This window comes from Euphorbia lathyris, chromosome 2, assembly GCF_963576675.1.
Source record: "Euphorbia lathyris chromosome 2, ddEupLath1.1, whole genome shotgun sequence".
In the NCBI taxonomy this organism is placed as follows: Eukaryota; Viridiplantae; Streptophyta; class Magnoliopsida; order Malpighiales; family Euphorbiaceae; genus Euphorbia; species Euphorbia lathyris.
Window position 1 is genome coordinate 55,309,676 of NC_088911.1, and position 20,348 is coordinate 55,330,023.

Here is a 20,348-nt window from a genome sequence, read left to right on the forward strand (position 1 = left end):
TTATTTAAAGACAAGCTTTTTCCAGAAGTTAACTTAATTAAAACTGTTCCTTTACCGACAACACCAGCAGTAGTGGTGTTTCCCATGTAGACGCATTTCCCATCGGCAGCGTCCTCAAAGTGATTAAACAGGTCCTTGTTTGAGCATAAGTGCCTTGTAGCTCTAGTATCTAGAACCCAGTCCGTTTTGTTTTCCACCAGATTAGCTTCAACCACAACAGCAGCAATAATTTCTTCATTTTCTACTAGATTGGATTGTGGAGCAGCTCTGTTGTTTGGATTATGATTGGTGTTCTGTTGGTTCTTCCTTTGGTAGCACTGAAATGCCTTGTGGCCAGGTTTACCACACACAAAGCATTCCACTACTTTCTTCTTCTGAATTCTTTCATTCTTCTTGAAAGGCTTGTTTTGGTTTGAGCCTTTTTGGAATTTGGTTGAAGGTCCTTTGTTCCTGTCTTTTGGCACCACAGCAGATTCAACAATATTAGCATTAATTGAAACAGACTTAGAGGAAAGTTGCTTATCTTTCATTCGATTTGCTTCTTCAGTTCTCATGTGGCTGACAAGCTCCTGAAGACTGAAGTCCTTTTTCTTATGCTTCAGATGGTTTCTGAAATCACTCCAGGAGGGTGGAAATTTTTCCAGGAGGACATTTGCTTGCAGCAAATCAGACATTGTCATGCCTTCACCCAGAACTTCAGCAACAAGATTCTCATATTCATGAATCTGATCATTGATGGGTTTTTCATCAACCATTTGATAATTGAGCCATCTTCCAACCACATACTTACGTTTTCCAGCATCATCAGACCCGTATTTTTCTTTGAGGGTATCCCAGATTTCTTTGGCAGATTTCTTATTGACAAAAATATCGAACAGTGAGTTCGACATATGATTCAGCAGATGACCCCTAACAGTTTTGTTGTCTTTTTCGTATTTTGCAGAACGGGTGTCGTACTGCTGAACAATCAGAGACATGGCAGGATCGTTTGGGTCAGTGGGTGGTTCCTGGACAACAACATAGTGTTAATTGCAAGTTTTTAATTTTGGGCAAGGAAGTAGGCTTACGTGCAGCTTCAGCTTCAAGTGTGTTACAGCTTTTATGCAAGTGTTAATTGCAAGTTTTTAATTTCTAAATCAAAGCTTAATCATCATGGCAAATGTATATATTTTATTCCTTGTAACTTGTAAATAAATCCTCATTAAGACCTGCCATTTGAAAAAAAAAAACACATGAAGTTTCTGAATCACATTACATAAAAAAAACATGGATCAAATAAGTTTTTGTTGAGAGAAACTATATAAGGGTTACAGAAAATACGATTGGAATGAACAGAAATCGAGCTGTGCCGTGGCGGTTGCCACTACCTTGAAAGCGATTTCGGCAGACCGAGGTGCAATCTGTAATTCCGGTCGCTCCCCAAGGTTAACACAGAAGCCTTCGAACCTGTGCACTCAAGGTCGAAGATAATAGAACAGCAAAAGGTTATTTTAAGTGCCCAGAAAGTTTGATTAAAGAGGAATATCGAAAAAACTGTTTGTTGAAGAAACTGGAAACTCATGTATTTATAGCCTTCTGAAATAAGAACGTTGGAACGTTCACTTACACGTTAGAAGGTGGAGTAAGACCAGGAGAAAAATAAGGTTCCGTTTTTGACTGATTAAAACGTTGAAGAAAAATTCAAACAAGTTAAAAACGGATAGAAATAAAAATAAAATTCGGGCCCACTCGAACGAGCGCGCGCGTGCGTGTGGTATATTTGCTAAAACCTTCTTAACACAATTTAAAGGCTTCTAAAGCCCAATTCTATATATACCCACTCAAAGGGTTGTTTGTTTCCCATGTGGGATTGTAAATGTGCTCTTGAGAGCAAAGAGGTTAATGACAAATATACCCACACTTTTAAAGCTATTTCTTATTCAACACTAAAGCCATTTTATCTAACATTTGTATGGTACAATGTCATGGAAGTTGGATGTAAACTTACCAACATGACTTGTGAAGTGGTAATTAATTACATATACTTCTAAGAATTGTATCATTTGAAAAGTATATTCCATCTGATTATATGCCTTTATTTATTTCCTTGATTGATTTTGAGTGTATCTGTTAGGATCAATTGGTTGGTTTCAGTCGGATATTGACTAAGAAAATACAAATTGATTCAAAACATAATATTTATATGGTTCAATTAATTAGGTTAATTATGTTTGAAAAAATAAATATTATTTTGAAGAATCAAGATTATAAAAGTTTGGGACTAGTTGCGGCCCGTGATTCCTCGGGATCACTTAAGCCCGCCCTGATCGGGAGAATTCGCCCACTATCAACTCTCCAAAATCGTATAGAGACATTGTCTCCAATGATACTGTAATTCCTCCTGATGCTCGAACTCCTCAAGTTCTCTTAGCCTTAGGATTAATTAAAGTTGGCTATGTGGACATAATAAACTACATCCCATAATTGATATTGCACCCATGGAAAGACACTCTGATTATCAAGCTCATTGGTCGAAATATTATTCATATCTCTACAAGGGGAATTCACAGGTGAAACACATTCATTCAATTATCCAAATGAAAAAAAAAGTTCATTTGCTGTAAGCACCGATACAAATAGAGATATCATTTGCGTCGGTTAAGGGATCAATGCAAATAACCTTAACACTTGCATTAGCCCAACCAAAAGGCCGACATAAAAAACTAATATAGTCGACCAGAACCAAAGCAGCTTCATTAAGGGGAGGCAACTTCATGATAACATCATTTTGGTCCAGGAAACGATCCACTCCATGAGAAACCGAAAAGGGAAAAAAGGCTTCATGGCGATCAAAATAGACCTAGAGAAAGCATATGACCGACTCCGCTGGGACTTCATCATTGACACCATGGAATGCATTGGGATGCCACCAAGCTGGACCAAAGTGATCGAGCAGTGTCTTACAACCTCTTCTTTCCGAATATCGTTCAATGGAGATTTGACTGAAACTTTTCATCCAGCCAGATGGATAAGACAAGGGGACCCCCTCTCACCCTATCTGTTTGTCTTATGCATGGAAAGATTGAGCCAAATGATCAGCACCAAAGTGGAAGAGGGGAGATGGACAGGAATCTCTCTTAGTCGACATTGCCCCAAATTGTCTCACTCTTTCTTTGCAGATGATCTCATCCTCTTTACGGAGGCCAATCCAAATAAAATTGAAGTTATTAGAGATTGTCTAGCCTCCTTTTGCAAACAATCAGGTCAAAAGGTAAGCCTCTCCAAATCAAAAATTTACTTTTCCAAAAATGTCTCTAATTCTCTGGCTCGATCCTTGAGTAGCCAATGTGGCATTCCCCTTACTACTTGTTTGGGGAAATATTTGGGAGTGGGGATCTTTCAGAAGAGAACAATGGTGAAAGATTTTAATGAGGTTCTGGAAAATGTTAGCAACCGCCTAGCTGGTTGGAAGGCCTCAACACTCTCACTGGCAGGCAGAGCCACGCTAATCCAGGCAGTCACTAGCGCGGTTCCCTCTCACGTGATGCATACTAATCTCTTGCCAAAAACCACAAGTAGAAGAATTGACAGTAAAAATCGACAATTTCTTTGGGGAAGTAAGGGAGAAAACAGGAAAGTCCACTTAATTCCATGGGAAGAAGTGTGCAACACCAAACTACAAGGAGGAATAGGTATTCGGCAAACAGAAAACCAGAATAAGGCTCTATTGATGAAACTGATATGGAGAATCATTAGGGAACCGAACGCCCTCTGGGTAAGATTACTCAAAGGCAAATATTTTCCACACACTGACTTCTTTGATGCTTCCCCCCAAAAAAATTGCTCTCATATCTGGAGAAGCATTTCCCGGGTCAAAGAAGATTTTCAGAATGGCACGAGATGGAGTGTGGGGGACGGGAAAAATGTCATGTTTTGGACCGACAAATGGTTGGGAGATTTTAGTCTCACGGATGTATGTAACCATATCCCAGCTAACCACCAACAAAGAAAGGTTGCTGAGTATGTTGACAATGAAGGAAACTGGATTTGGTCAGAGTTAGAGGAGCTGCTGCCAACAGAAATATGTCTCAAGATGGCAGCCCAAAAAGTCGACACCACAAACACCCACTCCGATGAATTGATTTGGCATGGGACATCGAACGGAAGCTTCTCAACTAAATCTGCCTATTCAATTGTCACGAGGAGAGAAGATGAAAGGGAATGGAAATGGCATTTCATATGGAAGTTGAAAATCCCATATAGGATCAGAATGTTCTTATGGCTACTTACACATGAGAAACTACTTACCCAGGTAGAAAGATGTAGAAGACATCTAACCGACAATGCTACATGCCACCGATGTAAACAAGGTATGGAAACCAATCTCCACCTATTTCGTGACTGCCCTATCACAAGAAACTTCTGGCAGAAACTCCGAATGGAAATAAATGATCAGAATTTTTTCACCAATGACTGGGAAAGATGGTTACTATCTAATCTGAAAAATGAGCAAGGGAGCAACGATGGGAACATCAGATGGAATACTACTTTCTCGATCAGTCTGTGGACCTTATGGAAGGGAAGAAATGAATTCATATTTGGAAATGTAGCTAATACTGCAGAAAATCAAATAAAGTGGATCCGAAACTATGCCCTGATGTGTTACCAAGCGGAACTGGAGAATGATTTCACCAATGTCCGAATTAACGAAGAAATTCTGGTAAATTGGCACAAACCAAATTATCCTTGGGTGAAACTGAATACTGACGGCTCTTGCAGTACAGATACGAATTCCATTGGAGCAGGTGGACTGGTGAGAGACTGGAATGGCTCTTGGATCACTGGGTTTCTCCACAATATAGGAATAGGAGATAGTTTTGGTGCTGAGTTGTGGGGGATTTACAGTGGATTGAAGCTAACTATCGCACAAGGATACAGTCAAATTATCGTTGAATCTGACTCATGGGAAATTATTCAAATGCTAAACGGAAGATTTCAGAATCCTCATATTCATCCCCACCGCATTCTAATCCAGGAAATCTTGTCTTTCCGAGGCAAAGCACATATTCTCTTTAAACACACATATAGAGAAGGCAACAAATGCGCCGATTGGCTGGCAAAACTGTCTCACACGTCACCCATTGGAGTCAGCTGTCTGACAGACCCGCCGGAAGATATAAAACGACTTTTATTGTTAGACTTTAGGGGTATTGGGGAGTCCAGATTTGTTGCTGCTCCTATAAGCTAAATACTGTTTTTTTAGTTTTTCTGCAGTCTCTAATGTGTTTGTTAGTTTCTGCAGGCTGCTAGCTTTGTTGCTTTTGGTTCTGGTTTTTTTTCTCTTGTGTTTTGCTGCTACTGCAGCACCTATCTGATAAAAAAAAAAACTAAGGACTGATATCATTTGCATCAACCTCTTTAGGAGGCCCATCCAAATGATCAACTTTTTTTTTTGCTATATTTGTGTTGAGGGTTTTTGCATAACGCGAATGCAAATGGTTTTTTTTTTTCCAGTAAGAAGCTTTTCTGACAACCTTTTGCTGACATCACTAATACCAATCCTTTTGGAAGTTTGGAGGTCGACGTGCCTAATCAGGTTATGGAGACATATGGTCCCTTGACATTGACAAGCCATTCTGCTGATCTTGGGAGCACTATCAATCAGGGAAAGGGTGGAGGTTAATGCTAAAATGGATGGTTTTAACCCTACTGATGACCGAGGTAAATTTGCAGTTAATAATTGTGAAGCTATTAGGAAGAGTTTAAATGGAGGTCAGCGAGTTAACGTTTATCCAATGGGAAGTAAGGATTTCATCTGTTCTCATGATCCATCTGTTCTTGTCCTCCTAGAGACAAGGATAAGCGGTTTTAGTGGGGTGTCTGGCTCCTGTGGCACGAGGGATAGAGTTAAGTTGGAGGTTATTCAGAGGATAGTAACTTTAACCCACAAATTGGCTTGCTTTCTTGCCTTGCTGCTTGTTTGGATGAAAATGAAAGAAAGGCAGGAGTTGTTGCCCGTCAAGTAATCAATTAACTTTGCCTGATTAGGATTCCTACTTCATGAATTAGGTAAGTGCAAGTGCTTGGGGCTAATTCCGAAAGGTTCGGATCACATCACTCCAATTCAACTACTAACCGAATCCGAGTTTGCTGCTCCTCTTTTACTTTAAGCCTTCAAATCCAGATCGGTAAATTGCATAGATTGAGGGCTAGATTCTCAGTTTCTGTTCAATTCCTAACTCATTGTAGGGTAAATGGTGGATACTAGTAGGAATGAAAAAAGTTCGAGAGACTCAAATGGATTTCTAATGTTACATATTACCTTCTACTGCTTCTGCTCCAAGAACATACATAGGATTGTGTTGGTTGTAACAAATGCGAATCTGCTTGTCCAACAAAGAAGCAGTAAACAACTCCCACCATGAATCATAGAAAAGAGAACCGGCTCTTGAGTAAGCCGATTTCCATTCTTCTCTGGATCGGGTTCTCTATATTATCTCCTTTCCAGGCCAGATTGGTAAAGTGTCTAGTGTCCCCATGAGAAAGTTTCAGTTTATTCATGTCAAAGGGATTGATCGTTCTCTTGTTATTCCTTGGGACTTTTTTGCGGTGTATGTCAGACCCCAATTAATGCATAAGCAAATTTTCATTCGTCTTATTTATCCTAGTCTGACTGGTCCCTGGATAATGGCTTGGGACTTTAACTCCATTCGCTCCTAATTGGATTACTCCCTGCACCCATGTTGCTTGCCGGTTAGATAATAGTTGGAATTTGTTATTCCCATATGCTTATGTGAGGCATCTATCGAGAAATAAGTGGGGTCATGCTCCTCTTCTTATTGTGTGCTAGCCAGTTTGCTAGAATATCTACAACACTCCTTTTTGGTTCCAAGTGGCATGCTTCTTGGATGAGAATTTTGTTCCCTTCTTTCATTCTTGTTGGGACAAAAATGCTGATATTTATCAAGTGTGTAGTTGGAACAAAAATGTATTTGGTTATATTTTGAATTGAAAAAAGAGGTTAATGGCTCGGATCGATGGCGTGCAAGCTTTATTGGATACTCAACCTAATAGGGGTTGTTTCGTTTAGAAAAGAAAGTCTCTGACAAGTCGAACTCGGTTAATCTTGAGGAGGAAACTTTTTCGTTTAAAAAGTCTCATTCTAAGTGGATTGTGGATCGTGATAGGAATACAAGATTTTCCATACCTCTACTCTGATTCATCGTCGGAGGAATAAGATCGAAGGCTTGGGGGATGAAAATGAGGGTTGGGTTTGGGATACAGTAACATTCAGAGGTTGGTTCATGACTTATTCAAGATCTTGTATACCGAGGAAGTGACTATCCTCCCTATATGTTGTTGAACTCAACTTTTCCTGCTTCGAAAAATGATGATCTAAGGGATCTTGTGAAGCCATTTACCCGGGTTGAAGTAATATATGCTTTATTCGATATGTCTCCTTATAAAGCTCATGGTCTTTATGGGTATCCAACTGTTTTCTTTTAACGTTTATGGGGTATTACTAATGACCAGGGTTATGGTGTTACTTTAGAAGCTCTTATTTTGGGCACTCTTTGTCATCCCTTAATTAGTCGATTCTTACCCTTATCACTAAGGTCCTAATCCTGAGTTGGTTTCTCAGTTCAGGCTGATAAGCTTATGTAATGTGCTTTACAAAGTCATAACTACGTGCATTGTCAACCATCTAAAACTGTATCTTACTTATTTGATTAGGCATGCTTAGAGTCAGGCCCAACCCTGGGCCTTGATTTTTGGGGTGTAGGCTCACGGCCCATAAATCTAAAGGGTCCAAAAAAATTTATTTCAGTATATATATTAAAAGAAATTTATTAAACATACGAACCTAACTACACCGTATATGCTGTTGAGGAGGAGAAAAATAGACAGACGCCGCGTGCTTTCTTCCCAAAATCTTCTTCTTCTATTCTAATCGTTTGGGATTTCTTCCGATTTAGCGGTTTAGCCTTCCGTTTTGTTTTGCTGCCTGTTTCCTTTTGTCTCTGTAAGTTTGGTGCTTTTATTATTTTTGCTTTTTATTATTTATGGTGCTTGCTTTGCTTTTATTGAATTTGAATTTTTTTTTTCTGCTTTGCGATTTATTTTTGCTGCTTATAGTTTGATTGATTGAATTTGATTTTTTTCTACTTTGATTTTTATTGAATTTGATTTTATTTTACTTCTTTGCTTTTATTCAATTTGATAGATTATGAGATAAAGGTACCAAAATAGGTTTATGGTTTCTGGCGAAGTCAATTTAGGCTCAACGTACAAAATAACACCAATATAGGTTTAAGCTTTAAAAAATGGTATCAATTTAGATTTCGATAACGGAACGAGACAGTCAATTGTACATGGATGGAGAAATTAGAACTTAACAGAGTAACGTGTCCAATCCGTTCTCAAGACCTAAATTGATACATGTTTTTAAACGTTAAGCGTATATTGGTGCTATTTTGTAGGTTGAGCCTAAATTGATACTTCCCCAAAAACCATATGCCTATTTTGGTAACTTATCCCATAGATAATTAATTCATATATTGTTTGTATTTGTTAAAGCCTTTGAAGAGTCTGAGGCAGGGTCATCAAGTTTTAGAAGAGTACAAGGCATGACCGTCCGATTATTAAGATGTTATGTTTCTTTTTATATTTTGTTTGAATTGTTGTTGTTCGTAAATCATAAGATGTTTCCTAAAAGGCATTTGTCCGGAAGTGAAAAACGATTAGATGTTTAATGCTTAAAGAAGTAAACTTTTTTAGGAACCATGGATACTGATATTATCATTAACGAGAATGCTCGGAGAAGTAAACTTTTTTATTATTATTTGCATACTTTGTTTTGTAGGCAATTAAAGATGATCTTCAAGGGTTAGAAAAGAGTTATAAAATGAAGAATATCAAAATAGAGATTGTTCTTTAGTGGTTTAGAATAATTTTGATTTTGTTTAACATATTTTGAAGTTGTATTCTTAACAATATTGATTTTGTTTAACACATTTTAAAATCACGTGTTTGAGGGTCCTAGCCTATTTAGGATGCCCCGTAACCTCTATTTCAACTTTTAAAAAAAAATTATTTTTAAAATTTTTGTATTAAAGGGTCCAAATTTATTTCCTCGCTCGGGCTTACGAAATATCAGGAACGACTATGCTTAGAGTAGTTTTGTCCTAGGAATATGGATCCTAGATAATGTCATTTTTGCTTCAAAAGGTTATTCATTCGATGATAAAAGGAGTGGTAAGGGAGCGACGATCCTTAAGCTTGGCATTCAGAAGGCTTATGACCATATTAGTTGGACTTTTCTTAAAGGCAATCTTATTCATGACAATTGGGTTTGGCTAATTTGTTTGTGTGTACATATTCTTCTATGTGTATTAACTATAATGGGGAGTTATTACCTACATTTCACGCGACTCAAGGTCTTCATCAAGGTGATCCTCTCTCTCCATACCTGTTTTGCTTATGTTTTGAGAGAATTAATCATATTATCTCTGGTGCTATTGCTGCAAACCATTCACACTTGATGAAGCTTTCTAGAGGTGGTCCTGTTATTCCCATATTTTTTTTACAGATGATATCATATTACTTATTGAAGCTAATATGAAACAAGTGGGTGTTGTTAAAGGGGTTCCTAAGTATTTTTGTAATGCCTCAGGCCAGTTGGTTGACTATCAAAAGTCGAATATGTTTGTTTCGACTAATATTTTTGATGCGGTGGGAAAATGATTGAGTGATGCGGGTGTTTTTTTAACTTTTAACTTAGGCAATTATTTGGGGTTCCTGTCATTCATAGTATGGTTACCTACAATAACTACAAGCATGTTATGAAGAGTGAATGCCAGACTTTCGGGATGGAAAGCTTGTAATCTTTCTATGGCAGGCCGTGTCACCTTTGGTCAAAGTTGTAATGTCTCCCTCCCTATATATGTGATACAGTCTATGACCCTTCTGATTGGTGTTTGCAAGAAGATTGATTGTCTTAATAGGAGGTTTCTTTGGGGTTCTTGTGGTGAGGATTGAAAAATTCATCTTCTTAAGTGGGAGATCCTCACGGTGCCTAAGATTTTTGGAGGTTTGGGAATTCGATCTATGCTTGAAATGAATATGGCTATCCTAAGTTTGATTGGTGTGTTCTGATTAGGGATAAAGCTACTTGGATGTCTGTTGTTGTTTCCAAGTATAGAGGTGATAGATCAGGTCTATTTTTTTCGAGCTACATAGTCTTCCTTCTATTCCTGAAAAGTGTTATTATCGTTTCTAATATGCTTGTCAAGGAGTGTGTAGACTGATGAATAATGGTCGAGATATGAGTTTTTAGCATGATAAATGGGTGGAGTATGTGCCTTTTATTCGGGTTGTGATTGGGCAGATGTTTGTGTAAGATATGTATTACATGGTTTTAAATTGGTGGGTTAATGGGTATTGGAATTGGAAAAATTGCAATTTCTCCTCCCTCATTCTAAACCGATGTTGCTTGCGTCCAGAGCTTTATTTCTTATTCGTGATCGTAAGGATTTATAGACCTGGCTTGGTTCTACTGACGATAATTTTTTCATTGCCTTTGCGTATCGCCTTTTGTGTTTGAAAAGTGCTCTGAATGGGTCTCTGTGGCTACTGATTTGGCAAGTTGAACATAAGGTTTATCGTCCATATATATGCAAAAGTCCCTCGATCGATTATCATGTATTTGAAGGTTTAGGGCCTGTTAGTTGTCAACTCTTGGGATAGCTCCTTGTTGAGGCATTTGGACCTCGATGGCTTCTTACAAGAAGCTCTCCATGCAGTCTTTCAAAGTTCCATTTTCATGTTGGATGAGATAGTAGAGGTCCTGCATGTTTTTGCTTTCAGGGATGGACGTCACGAAGTGGTCTGAAAATTATTTTATCATTTGTTTGAAACTAGTGATCGTAATGAGTTGCTCATACTAGTAAAAAGGCAACATCCTTCAATGTTATATGGAAGAGGCGACATATTACAACGTCTATAGTTGTTGTAGTATCTATAGTGCGCCTGAAGTTCTTTAAGTGGGTAGTAGGGTCCCTAGTTCCATTGTAATCTTTCAGCAATGAGTATTTGAAATCTCTTGGCATTGGCTCGGTCATAATCTTCATACATAACAATATTTCAACTTATATTATACCGGGTTGCTTAAAGTAGATATTTGCTTCATCACATCAATTATATATTATAATATAATTTATATAATATATTAATTTTTTTAAATATATATTTATTAAACGGTTCGGTAACCGTGGTTTTTGAACACCCTAAACCGAAATCGAAACCGATACCTATCTATTTTTTTAACCATTAAAAAAACCACCGGTTCGGTTAACCACTTTTTTCGGTTTGGATTACTGGTTTCCGGTTCAGATTACCGGTTTGTCCGGTTTATTTGCCCACCCCTAATTTAAACGAGTCATGACTATATTTGTTCCATGTTCACTACACCAATTTCGTGTGGCTAAATCCCGCAGTTCCTCTTGTAAGCCTGAAATAAGATAAAAAAAATAGGGTCAAAAGAGGAGTCGGAGTTCGGCTAACCCGCTCCGATGCATAAGTCAGCTTTTAGGGGCGATTTGAGGATGAACACAATAATAAATCAAAGTTATAATATAAGCTTAGTGAGTAATGAATGAAGTAGTATACCTTGGAGGATGTCTTACTCTATTTACAATATGACCGAATATGGAGAGGCGATTATAAGCCTTGAATCATGTTGAGCTATGTGTCACCTATTGATAAAAAAAATGTGTGTCTGCAGATCGGGTTCGGTATCCCTCAAGTTCACTTGATCCGTGATTAATGGGATCAAACGTGATTGATTAACGAGATGATCTTTAATGGGAGTGATGGAGATCTCCGAGCCAAGATTGTGAGACCGGGTCGTATTGGGATCTGATTCTCTATGATGATTCCACATGAGTTATGACCTTATGTGGTGGCTCAAACTCCATAAATGCCACGTGAGTGTGTTTATATTCGTCTAATATCAACTACTAAAAGAGAAAATTACACTCAAATCAAGTTTCATGTTTATTTTACATTTTAGGCACTTTTGTTTTACATGTTCCCGTTTGCTGTTACCGATAAGCATTAGATACTAGTTGATTTTCTGTTAAAAGCAGTTGCTTAGATTTAAAAGGCAAAAAAGAGTTTCGAACACGGGAAACAAACATGCACTAACTCTTTTATCTATTTTTTTAGGGTAAATAATTATAAGGTCCCTGTGTTTTTACCTAATACACTACTTAGTCCCTATGTTTTTAGAAATAATTATATAGTCCTCCAGTTTTTGTTTTTGTTAACTCCTTAGTCCTTATGCTTGGATCAATGGTCAAACTATACTAAATAAATTTCAAAATACCAAAATTACCCTTTACTTTATGTTTTAATAATAAAACATCTATTTTTCTTATTTTATATTTTTTCTCTTTTTTCCTACATAATCACAATCTTTTCATTATAAACTCCAATATAAAGTAATTAATTTATTAATTTTTATAAAATTATTGAACTTTAATTTAATAACGTAAAATCTATTGACTAAAAAAATAAATGAAAAATATTTCAAAAATTATTAAAATAGGAGTAGGCTATCATTGTAAAAATGTTTTACAATTCTAATAAATTATACAAATGAAGAAAAAAATATATGATTTTTAAAAAAATTATAAAAAAATTATAATAATATTTAATGTTAGTTTATTGATATTATATCAAAAAAATAATTACAATTTAAGAAAATTAATAATACATTTTTTCAAATATATTAATTTCGGTGTATATGTAGTTCAAAAATTTAATTAAAACTAATTATATTAAATTTGAAACTAAAAGATTAATTTTTAATGTATATAACTAGGGGCAAATTTGAACTTTCATTTATAAAAACAGATGGAAGGACTAAAGAATTGATTACGATAAAACTTAAGGACCTTATAATAATATGATGGACTTACTAGCGTGTTAAGTAAAAACGTAAAAACCTTATAATTATTTACCCTTTTTTTTTATCACCCCATTTTTTTTAATATATCAATAACATATATTTTTTTTAAAAAAAGTTACTGATTTTAAATTATTCATATAATTATTTATTAAATTTTACATCGTTATAAATTTTTAGAGGAAATTACGTTAGAGTTTTAGATTTTATTTTACTGTTGAGGAACTCATTTTTCTGGGTTTTCTCATTTTCTATTCCTATACCTTTTTTTTTTAGTTTTTGGCGTAATACATCAATTGCCTCCTGAACTTGTACAAAAAGCTTGATTGGTTCTTTTAACTTTCAAAGTGTTTCGATAGTCCTTGAATTTGCATAAAATGTTCTGTTAACCCCCTAAACTTATGTAAAATGTAATCAATTGATCACTCGATCGCAAAAAAGTAAATTAAGTGCCGAACATGTATTCCACGCATCTTAAAAAAAAGTAAAACGACTAAAATCGGAGTATGCTGTTCTAATATTAGAGAAGACAAGTTTTATAATTGAGCAATTAATAATTTCCTTTTTAATTTATTTTTGAATTATGTAATAACAATTTAAGATGCGTGGAATACATCTTTTGCATTTAACTTTTTTTTTTTTTTGCGATCGAGTGATCAACTGATTACATTTTACGTAAGTTCACAGGACTAACTGAACATTTTATGCAAGTTGAGGGAGCTATCAGAACATTTTAAAAGTTTTGGGGACAATCAACCTTTTTAAACAAATGATGTATTAAGTCTTAGTTTTTTGGGGAAATTACAAATCTGGGTCAAATGGAAAGGCCATTTACATATTTAACCCATTTACTCAACCTATTACATATCTAGACTCATTTTGTGTGACTTTCCAAAAATACCCCTGACCTTCCCACTTCCCCCCTATCTCTACGAATCATCGCTCCCCCTATCTCCTTGGTTATGCGAAAAGTTGCTCCTGCATTAATGATTTCAAGACTTTTGATCTTCCTTTCTTCCTTTAAATTGCACGAAATCTGCACCATTTCGTCAAAATCACAATGAATTTCTCATTTTCCTCTTTTCATCTCTTGATTCTGCAACTTCCGAACCCTAGAAAACGAAGCCATGGTTTTTCATCTTCCTGTTCGTTGCTTGGTTTCTTTCTTCTTGTTACCATCAAAGAAATGGTTTTTCTACGTTATTTCCTTCGTTCTTCCCATGTTATCATATTGTTATTGTCGTTTTTGGGGGTGAAAGGGGCGAAAAATGTAAGTATCTGTTTTTTTCTGCGTTTTATCATGAATTCACTTCGTAATCGATGGTTTCGCTAAGCTTTGCGAAGAGAACGAGCCTGGAAAGTGATGATCTACTTCGTGCATTGATGATTTCGCGACGTTCTGCGAAGAGAAAGAGTCTGAAACGTATGGATCTACCTCGCGAATCTATTAGTTCGCGAAGTCTGCGAATAGATCCTCACGTTTCAGACCTCGCAGACTTCGCGAAAGCATCGATATGCGACGTAGATAGTCACATTTCAGACCTCGCAGACTTCGCGAAAAAATCGATATGCGAAGTAAAATCACCTCTTCCCCTGCACATTTACATTCGCATGCTTCGCTAATTTTCATTTCGCGAATCTAAAATCGTCCTTTTTCATAACTAACACGGTTAATTTTTTCTGTAGATGGTTGAATACGTAACATCCCTTTCTGGAAGGCGGCGTACTGGGCTGCAGGGAAGATGATTTTCCTTCCTGTATAGGGATGAACTTCCCCAAGATTGACACATTCACTTCTGAAATGATTCGTTAGGAGAGGTTGTGTCAATCTCGGGGTGCACCATGGGACACGTCCATCCCATGGTGCCAATCTTCAAAGTGGACCTAACTTAATCCGGTGCCAATTTTGAAGCGGATGCGTAATCTTGGTACCGGATTAGTTAGTTTCACTTTGAAATGATTAGTTAGTAGAGTTCATTGTGGCAATCTTGTTGTAAATTTTGATAATGTTATGATTTGAATGTCGTTATTGTGGCGATCTTGTTGTAAATTTTGATAATGTTATGATTTTAATGTTAGAATCCGTTGTTGTTTGCCCTTTTTTGTTATATACCACTTCGCGAATTAGCTTCAAAACACATCCAGGCTTCGCATATGCGAACTAAATTCATCAAGCAAACCCAAACATTTACTTTGCAGACTTCGCATAGTATGGAATATGCGAAGTCAGACGGGATGGGGCGAGCCGCGCGTAAATATTGGGGGTATTTTTAGAAAGTCACACAAAATAAGTCTAGATATGTAATAGGTTGAGTAAATGTGTTAAATATGTAAATGGGCCTCCCATTTGACCTAGTTTTATAATTTTCCCTAGTTTTTTCCACCATCAGTTTCTATAAGCAGTTTAAACTTTAAAAATTTGACATTTTGAAAAATTCTTTTTAAACGTATAAATAAGTATGAGACACTATTATATCAGTAACCCCTACTAAAACTCAATTTGAAATGGGCCTTACTGGGCCGGATACCCTCAGCTCGCATCTAAATTTAAAGGGCCCCATATTCTGGGTTGTAGAAATCCTATTCCTACGTTTAAACGGATTAAGCCGTGGACAAATATGAATAGACCATAGTTGAAATCATACCGTCAATTTCATACGTAATGGGCAGGCCAGCTTCCACCGTCGAAATTCCCGACAAACGGTACTTTTCGGAGCGCCACAACGGCCGTCATACTCCTGAATCTGACACTTCTGATGACTACCGCCGTGGCCGAGACCGTCGTAGTCCCTCCTACCACAGCTACGATGAACGTCATCGAGAAACCGACCGCCGCCGTTACAGCTCAGGCTTACCTGACTATCCAAGCCCTAGGAGAAGAAGTCCAAGCCCTAGGCCCAGAAAAACCCTAGACTCTTTACCTAACAAGTTCGGGGGCGGAGGGCGTGCCTACCTCGACCGTGGTGGCCGAGGCGGTTATCGTAATGGGAGGAACTCAGGATCTGAATCGGATGAGGAATTAAATGGACTGAGCTACGAGGAGCGTAGGAGGCTGAAGAGGCAGAAGATGAGGAAAAATATCCATAGGTATTGTTTTTGGACAATCACACCTAGTCCTCCGAGGGTTGAGAATGATGAAGAAGATTTTGAAGATAAACCAGATGAGATTTCGAATAGGTATGTAGAAGATGAATATAAGGGTGATTCCAGCGATAAAGAGAAGGCAAAACAGCGGGATGGAAAGGGTAAGTTCGAGTCGGGTAGAAGTGAATCGGAATCGGAATCTGAATCGGAATCAGATGAATCTCCATCAAGGAAGAAGAGGATTAGTTCTAGGCGGAGGAGCAGGAGATCTTCTGAGAGCGAGAGTGAAACCGACTCAGATTCTGAAGAGAATCGAAAGAGCAGGAAAAGGTCAGGTAAAAGCAGCCATAGGAAAAAGAAGAGTAGCAAGAAAAACAGCAGAAAACGAAGTAAGAGGAAGACCAGGTATACTGATTCAGATGATAACAATAGTGGAAGTGAAGAATCTGATTCCGAATCAAAGAAGCGGAGAAGACCATCAGCTTCACGCTCTAAACACGGCAAGAAGAAGAGAATGTCTGAAACAGAGAGTGAAAATTCTCCTCCGGCTAAGGGTTCAGATTCTGAAACTGATTCAAAGGGAAAAGCAAAGCTAGATGAGTTGAAAAATGCTGAACTTGATGCGGATGCCCTCATATTGAAAGAGATGATTGAAGCTCAGAAGAAGCCTGCTTTGGATAATGAACCTATAGTTGGCCCAATGCCATTACCCAGGGCTGAGGGACATATTAGCTATGGAGGGGCATTGAGGCCTGGTGAAGGTGATGCCATTGCACAGTATGTGCAACAAGGAAAGCGTATTCCTCGAAGAGGTGAAGTGGGTCTTTCTGCTGAAGAGATTCAAAAGTTTGAGAGTCTTGGGTATGTGATGAGTGGTAGTAGGCACCAGAGGATGAATGCCATTCGTATCAGGAAAGAGAATCAGGTCTACAGTGCTGAAGACAAGCGAGCTTTGGCCATGTTTAACTATGAAGAAAAGGCAAAACGTGAGCACAAGGTTATGGCTGATTTACAGAGGCTAGTGCAGCGCCATATTGGTCAGGATGTTGGCCCTACACATGATCCTTTTGCGGGTCCTGATGCTTGATGGCAAGGTGAGCATTGTTATATGTGTTATGATCCTAATGCCATCCTTACTGTTGTAGCTTATAGTGCTTAGATGTGTGATATATAGATAGAGATAATTTTTCTAGGAACTACTTGATGTTCTAAATTTTGGGGTTTTTGCACTTGCTGACTTTTTTTCACTCTAATTAAGCTGTGCTGATGTTGCTGGAATTTGGTTTCTGATTATCTGCAGTATGGATTTTACATAGTAAATCTGTGATTCTTGCCGAGGATAGACAGCTATTATTATCTAAGGTCAGCTGGGGGGTCAATGAAATGTGTATGCAGCTTCTGAAATAATTTTAGTTTCTGATGCTTTAATTATAAAATTTGCTGGTGTTATTGTTATTGTTGTGTGGAATAAGTTAGCAATTGCATGTCGGCTGACTGAAGCAGTTTGATTATTAGAGTTAGGAGCCTAAAACACTGATGACCTATGAAGCACCGACTCTTCCGGGGGGGGGGGGGTCGGAGTGACCTATAAAACACTGTTGTTCTTGTACTTTTTTCATCTAATGGAACAATATAAGCATTTTCATAAAAAAAAAAACAAATATGATTATGCATGGAAATAATTGGATTGGAAAATGACACATTTCCCCTCTATATGCTGCGAAATAATTGTAATTTGTGTACTTTTATCGCTTATAAACTTTATTTATGTGTTTAATATATATAATAATTAGTTATATAGAAATTTCCCATGTCCGGCCGCACCCATGCCTCGTTTTTTTTAAATGTCGTTTGCTGCAACCGAGTTGGTGCTTCATAGCTGATGACATCTTAACGTCTTGACAAGTTAATATTATAGCCGTTATCAACAATGGCCAAAAACGAAAGGTTCTTATAGTTTAGTTTTGGGGAAAATAATTAATTTTGCAAACCAGTGTACCACATGCAGTAGGGTATCACAGGTAAATATAGAATCTTAAGACTTGGATTTTGGATTGCAGAGATCAACAATGACTTGAAAGTAGAAATTTTAGCTGAGTTTGGGAAGTTAACATATTTCTTGGCGAGTACCCCAGACGAAAATGGGATAAAGTTCTGGTATTGGGCCATTTGACATACTCAAGAGTATGTGCCATTGAAATTGAACTTTGTATAGTGCCTAGATATGTGATATATAGATGGAGATAATTTTTCTATTTGTTGTTCTAAAGTTTGGGGTTGTTTGCACTCGCTGACTTTTTTCAGCAATTAACCTGTGCTGGTATTACTCGAATGTGGTTTCTGATTATCTGTAGTATGAATTTAATATAGTAAATCTGTGATTTATGTCGAGGATAGACAGCTATATCTAAGATCAGCTGTGGGGTAAATGAAATGTGCACTAGTGAGAGTCATTTTTAAGCAAAAGCATAATTTATAAATGGTTCATGACTTTCAGAGTTTAGATATGGAGGAGAGAAGATCTTCAGCTTTGGCTGTTACACTAGTACATTAGAGCAACGAAAAGAAATTTTCTGTCTGTTCTGATGCTGCAGAGGATTGGAAAGCAGCAATCTTACAAGGAAGAAAGAACAAGAGTAAGAGGGATCAGGCTAGGGATGCAGGTCTTTCTAATCAGGTTGAAATACTCTTAATTCGTTTCTCATCAGTGGGGGTTTAATTTTGTATTTGACGTTGTTATCACTACAATCCTTCTCTCTCTTGCACCTATATTACTTTTTTAGGAAAAAAAGAAAAGAAATTTCATTATAAATGAACAGTATACATAACATAATATTATGTTTGTGAAATTGTGAATTATATATAACACAATAGATTTAGCACAAAGATTATATGTTTGCTTCGTGTATATAAAATGAGAATTGCTACTGAATTATACATAAGAATGACAAATCTTGTCCTTGATTAGTGTATTGAATAATAAAAAAAAATGTTCATTAGAAGTTAGTTAAGACAAAGTTAATAAACTCTTAGAATAATACACTCTTCATAGTAAAATGATCATGACAAATATACCCTATTTAAGTTGGGTTTGATTACTAAATAATCTTAAAATTTATCATATTTTTCTTTATTTTCAAATTAGTGTTACTAAATTTTTGTTTATTCCATTCAGTGTTGTATATTTGGATTTTGTGTTGATGATCAATCTGGAGTTCTGAAGTAGGCATTCTGGAATTTCTTTTAAACCTCTTCTAAGATGCGGAAGTATGTTTTGAATTTCAAGCAAATTTTCTTCTACTTGTTTATATTAGTATGTCAATTTTAGTTTGTCAATTCATTAACTAGCATCTATTTAATTATTAGAGTTTGCAAGGAAAAAGAATACTACTTCCTACTACATCACCCTTAGTTTACTATATGTATAAAAAAAAAAAAAGGGCGGCCCGGTCGCACTACGCGTCCCCGCTGAGCGAGGGTCCGGGGAGGGGTCCCACCACAAGGGTGTACTGGGGCAAGCCTTCCCCTGCCAATTTATTTGGCAAGAGGCCGCTCCTAAGACTCGAACCCGTGACCTCTTGGTCACACGACAACAACGTTTACCGTTGCGCCAAGGCTCGCCCTTTAGTTTACTATATGTATATAAGAAGTAATTTGTTTCATAATTTAATTTGTAAAATGATTTTGCTACCTAAAATTTCACTTAACCAGAAATGTTTTGATAATTTGTGGAGTATTTATTCTTCTCAATTAATCTAGATCGAATCAAATTCTTATTTTGGTTTATTTATTTCCCCCACTTGAATCAATAGGAAATATTCATATGCTTCATTTGTAGTTCATCTTTGTTTCTTTCTCAGGATCAGCTCATTTGTAACTAATATTGAGTAAACAATATATTAGTGTACGATTTAACTTGAATTGGATATGCTTAATGAGTAGAAATCAGCATAAGTAATTGATAGCACTAGTTTGGCCTGTACATGACAAGTTGAATGGTGCAATATCTGTAAACAAAAACATAGAAACTTACCTGATGATGTGTACATAATTTTGAAGTTAAATTGTTTTGTATGATGAAGTCAGTTTTAGCATGAGTTATATATGGATATGATCTTGACACATGGTGACTTACCAGTTTGATAGTGTTTAGACTTTAGAGGAAGAAACAAGTGTTTAGACTTTAGAGGAAGAAACAAGGAGCTGACTAGTCTAGGAAAAAAGATTCATTTTCAGTTAATACAGTTTTTTGTTGCTAAGTGAAAGTTATCCAGCATTTATGTGGTAGATTATTATTCAATTCATGTTCGTTCGTGTT

At 36.8% G+C, this 20,348-nt stretch overlaps 1 protein-coding gene across 3 annotated transcripts; it reads left to right on the forward strand.

Annotated features, from left to right (window-relative positions):
- Positions 1 to 7,848: 7,848 nt before the first annotated feature.
- On the forward strand, positions 7,849 to 18,842 carry LOC136218271 (uncharacterized). Of its 3 annotated transcripts, XR_010683717.1 has the most exons (5): positions 7,849 to 8,002; positions 11,762 to 11,963; positions 14,633 to 17,124; positions 17,331 to 17,392; positions 18,528 to 18,842. XR_010683717.1 is itself a non-coding variant. In XM_066005063.1 (4 exons), exon 3 carries the CDS (start codon positions 15,609 to 15,611, stop codon positions 17,115 to 17,117), a length of 1,509 nt encoding a protein of 502 aa, XP_065861135.1. In that variant the 5' UTR covers positions 7,849 to 8,002; positions 11,762 to 11,963; positions 14,633 to 15,608; the 3' UTR covers positions 17,118 to 17,124; positions 18,528 to 18,842. The 3 variants fall into 3 exon arrangements, 2 of the variants coding, with proteins under 2 accessions (XP_065861135.1, XP_065861136.1); XM_066005063.1 differs by lacking the exon at positions 17,331 to 17,392; XM_066005064.1 differs by lacking the exons at positions 11,762 to 11,963; positions 17,331 to 17,392.
- Positions 18,843 to 20,348: the final 1,506 nt, after the last annotated feature.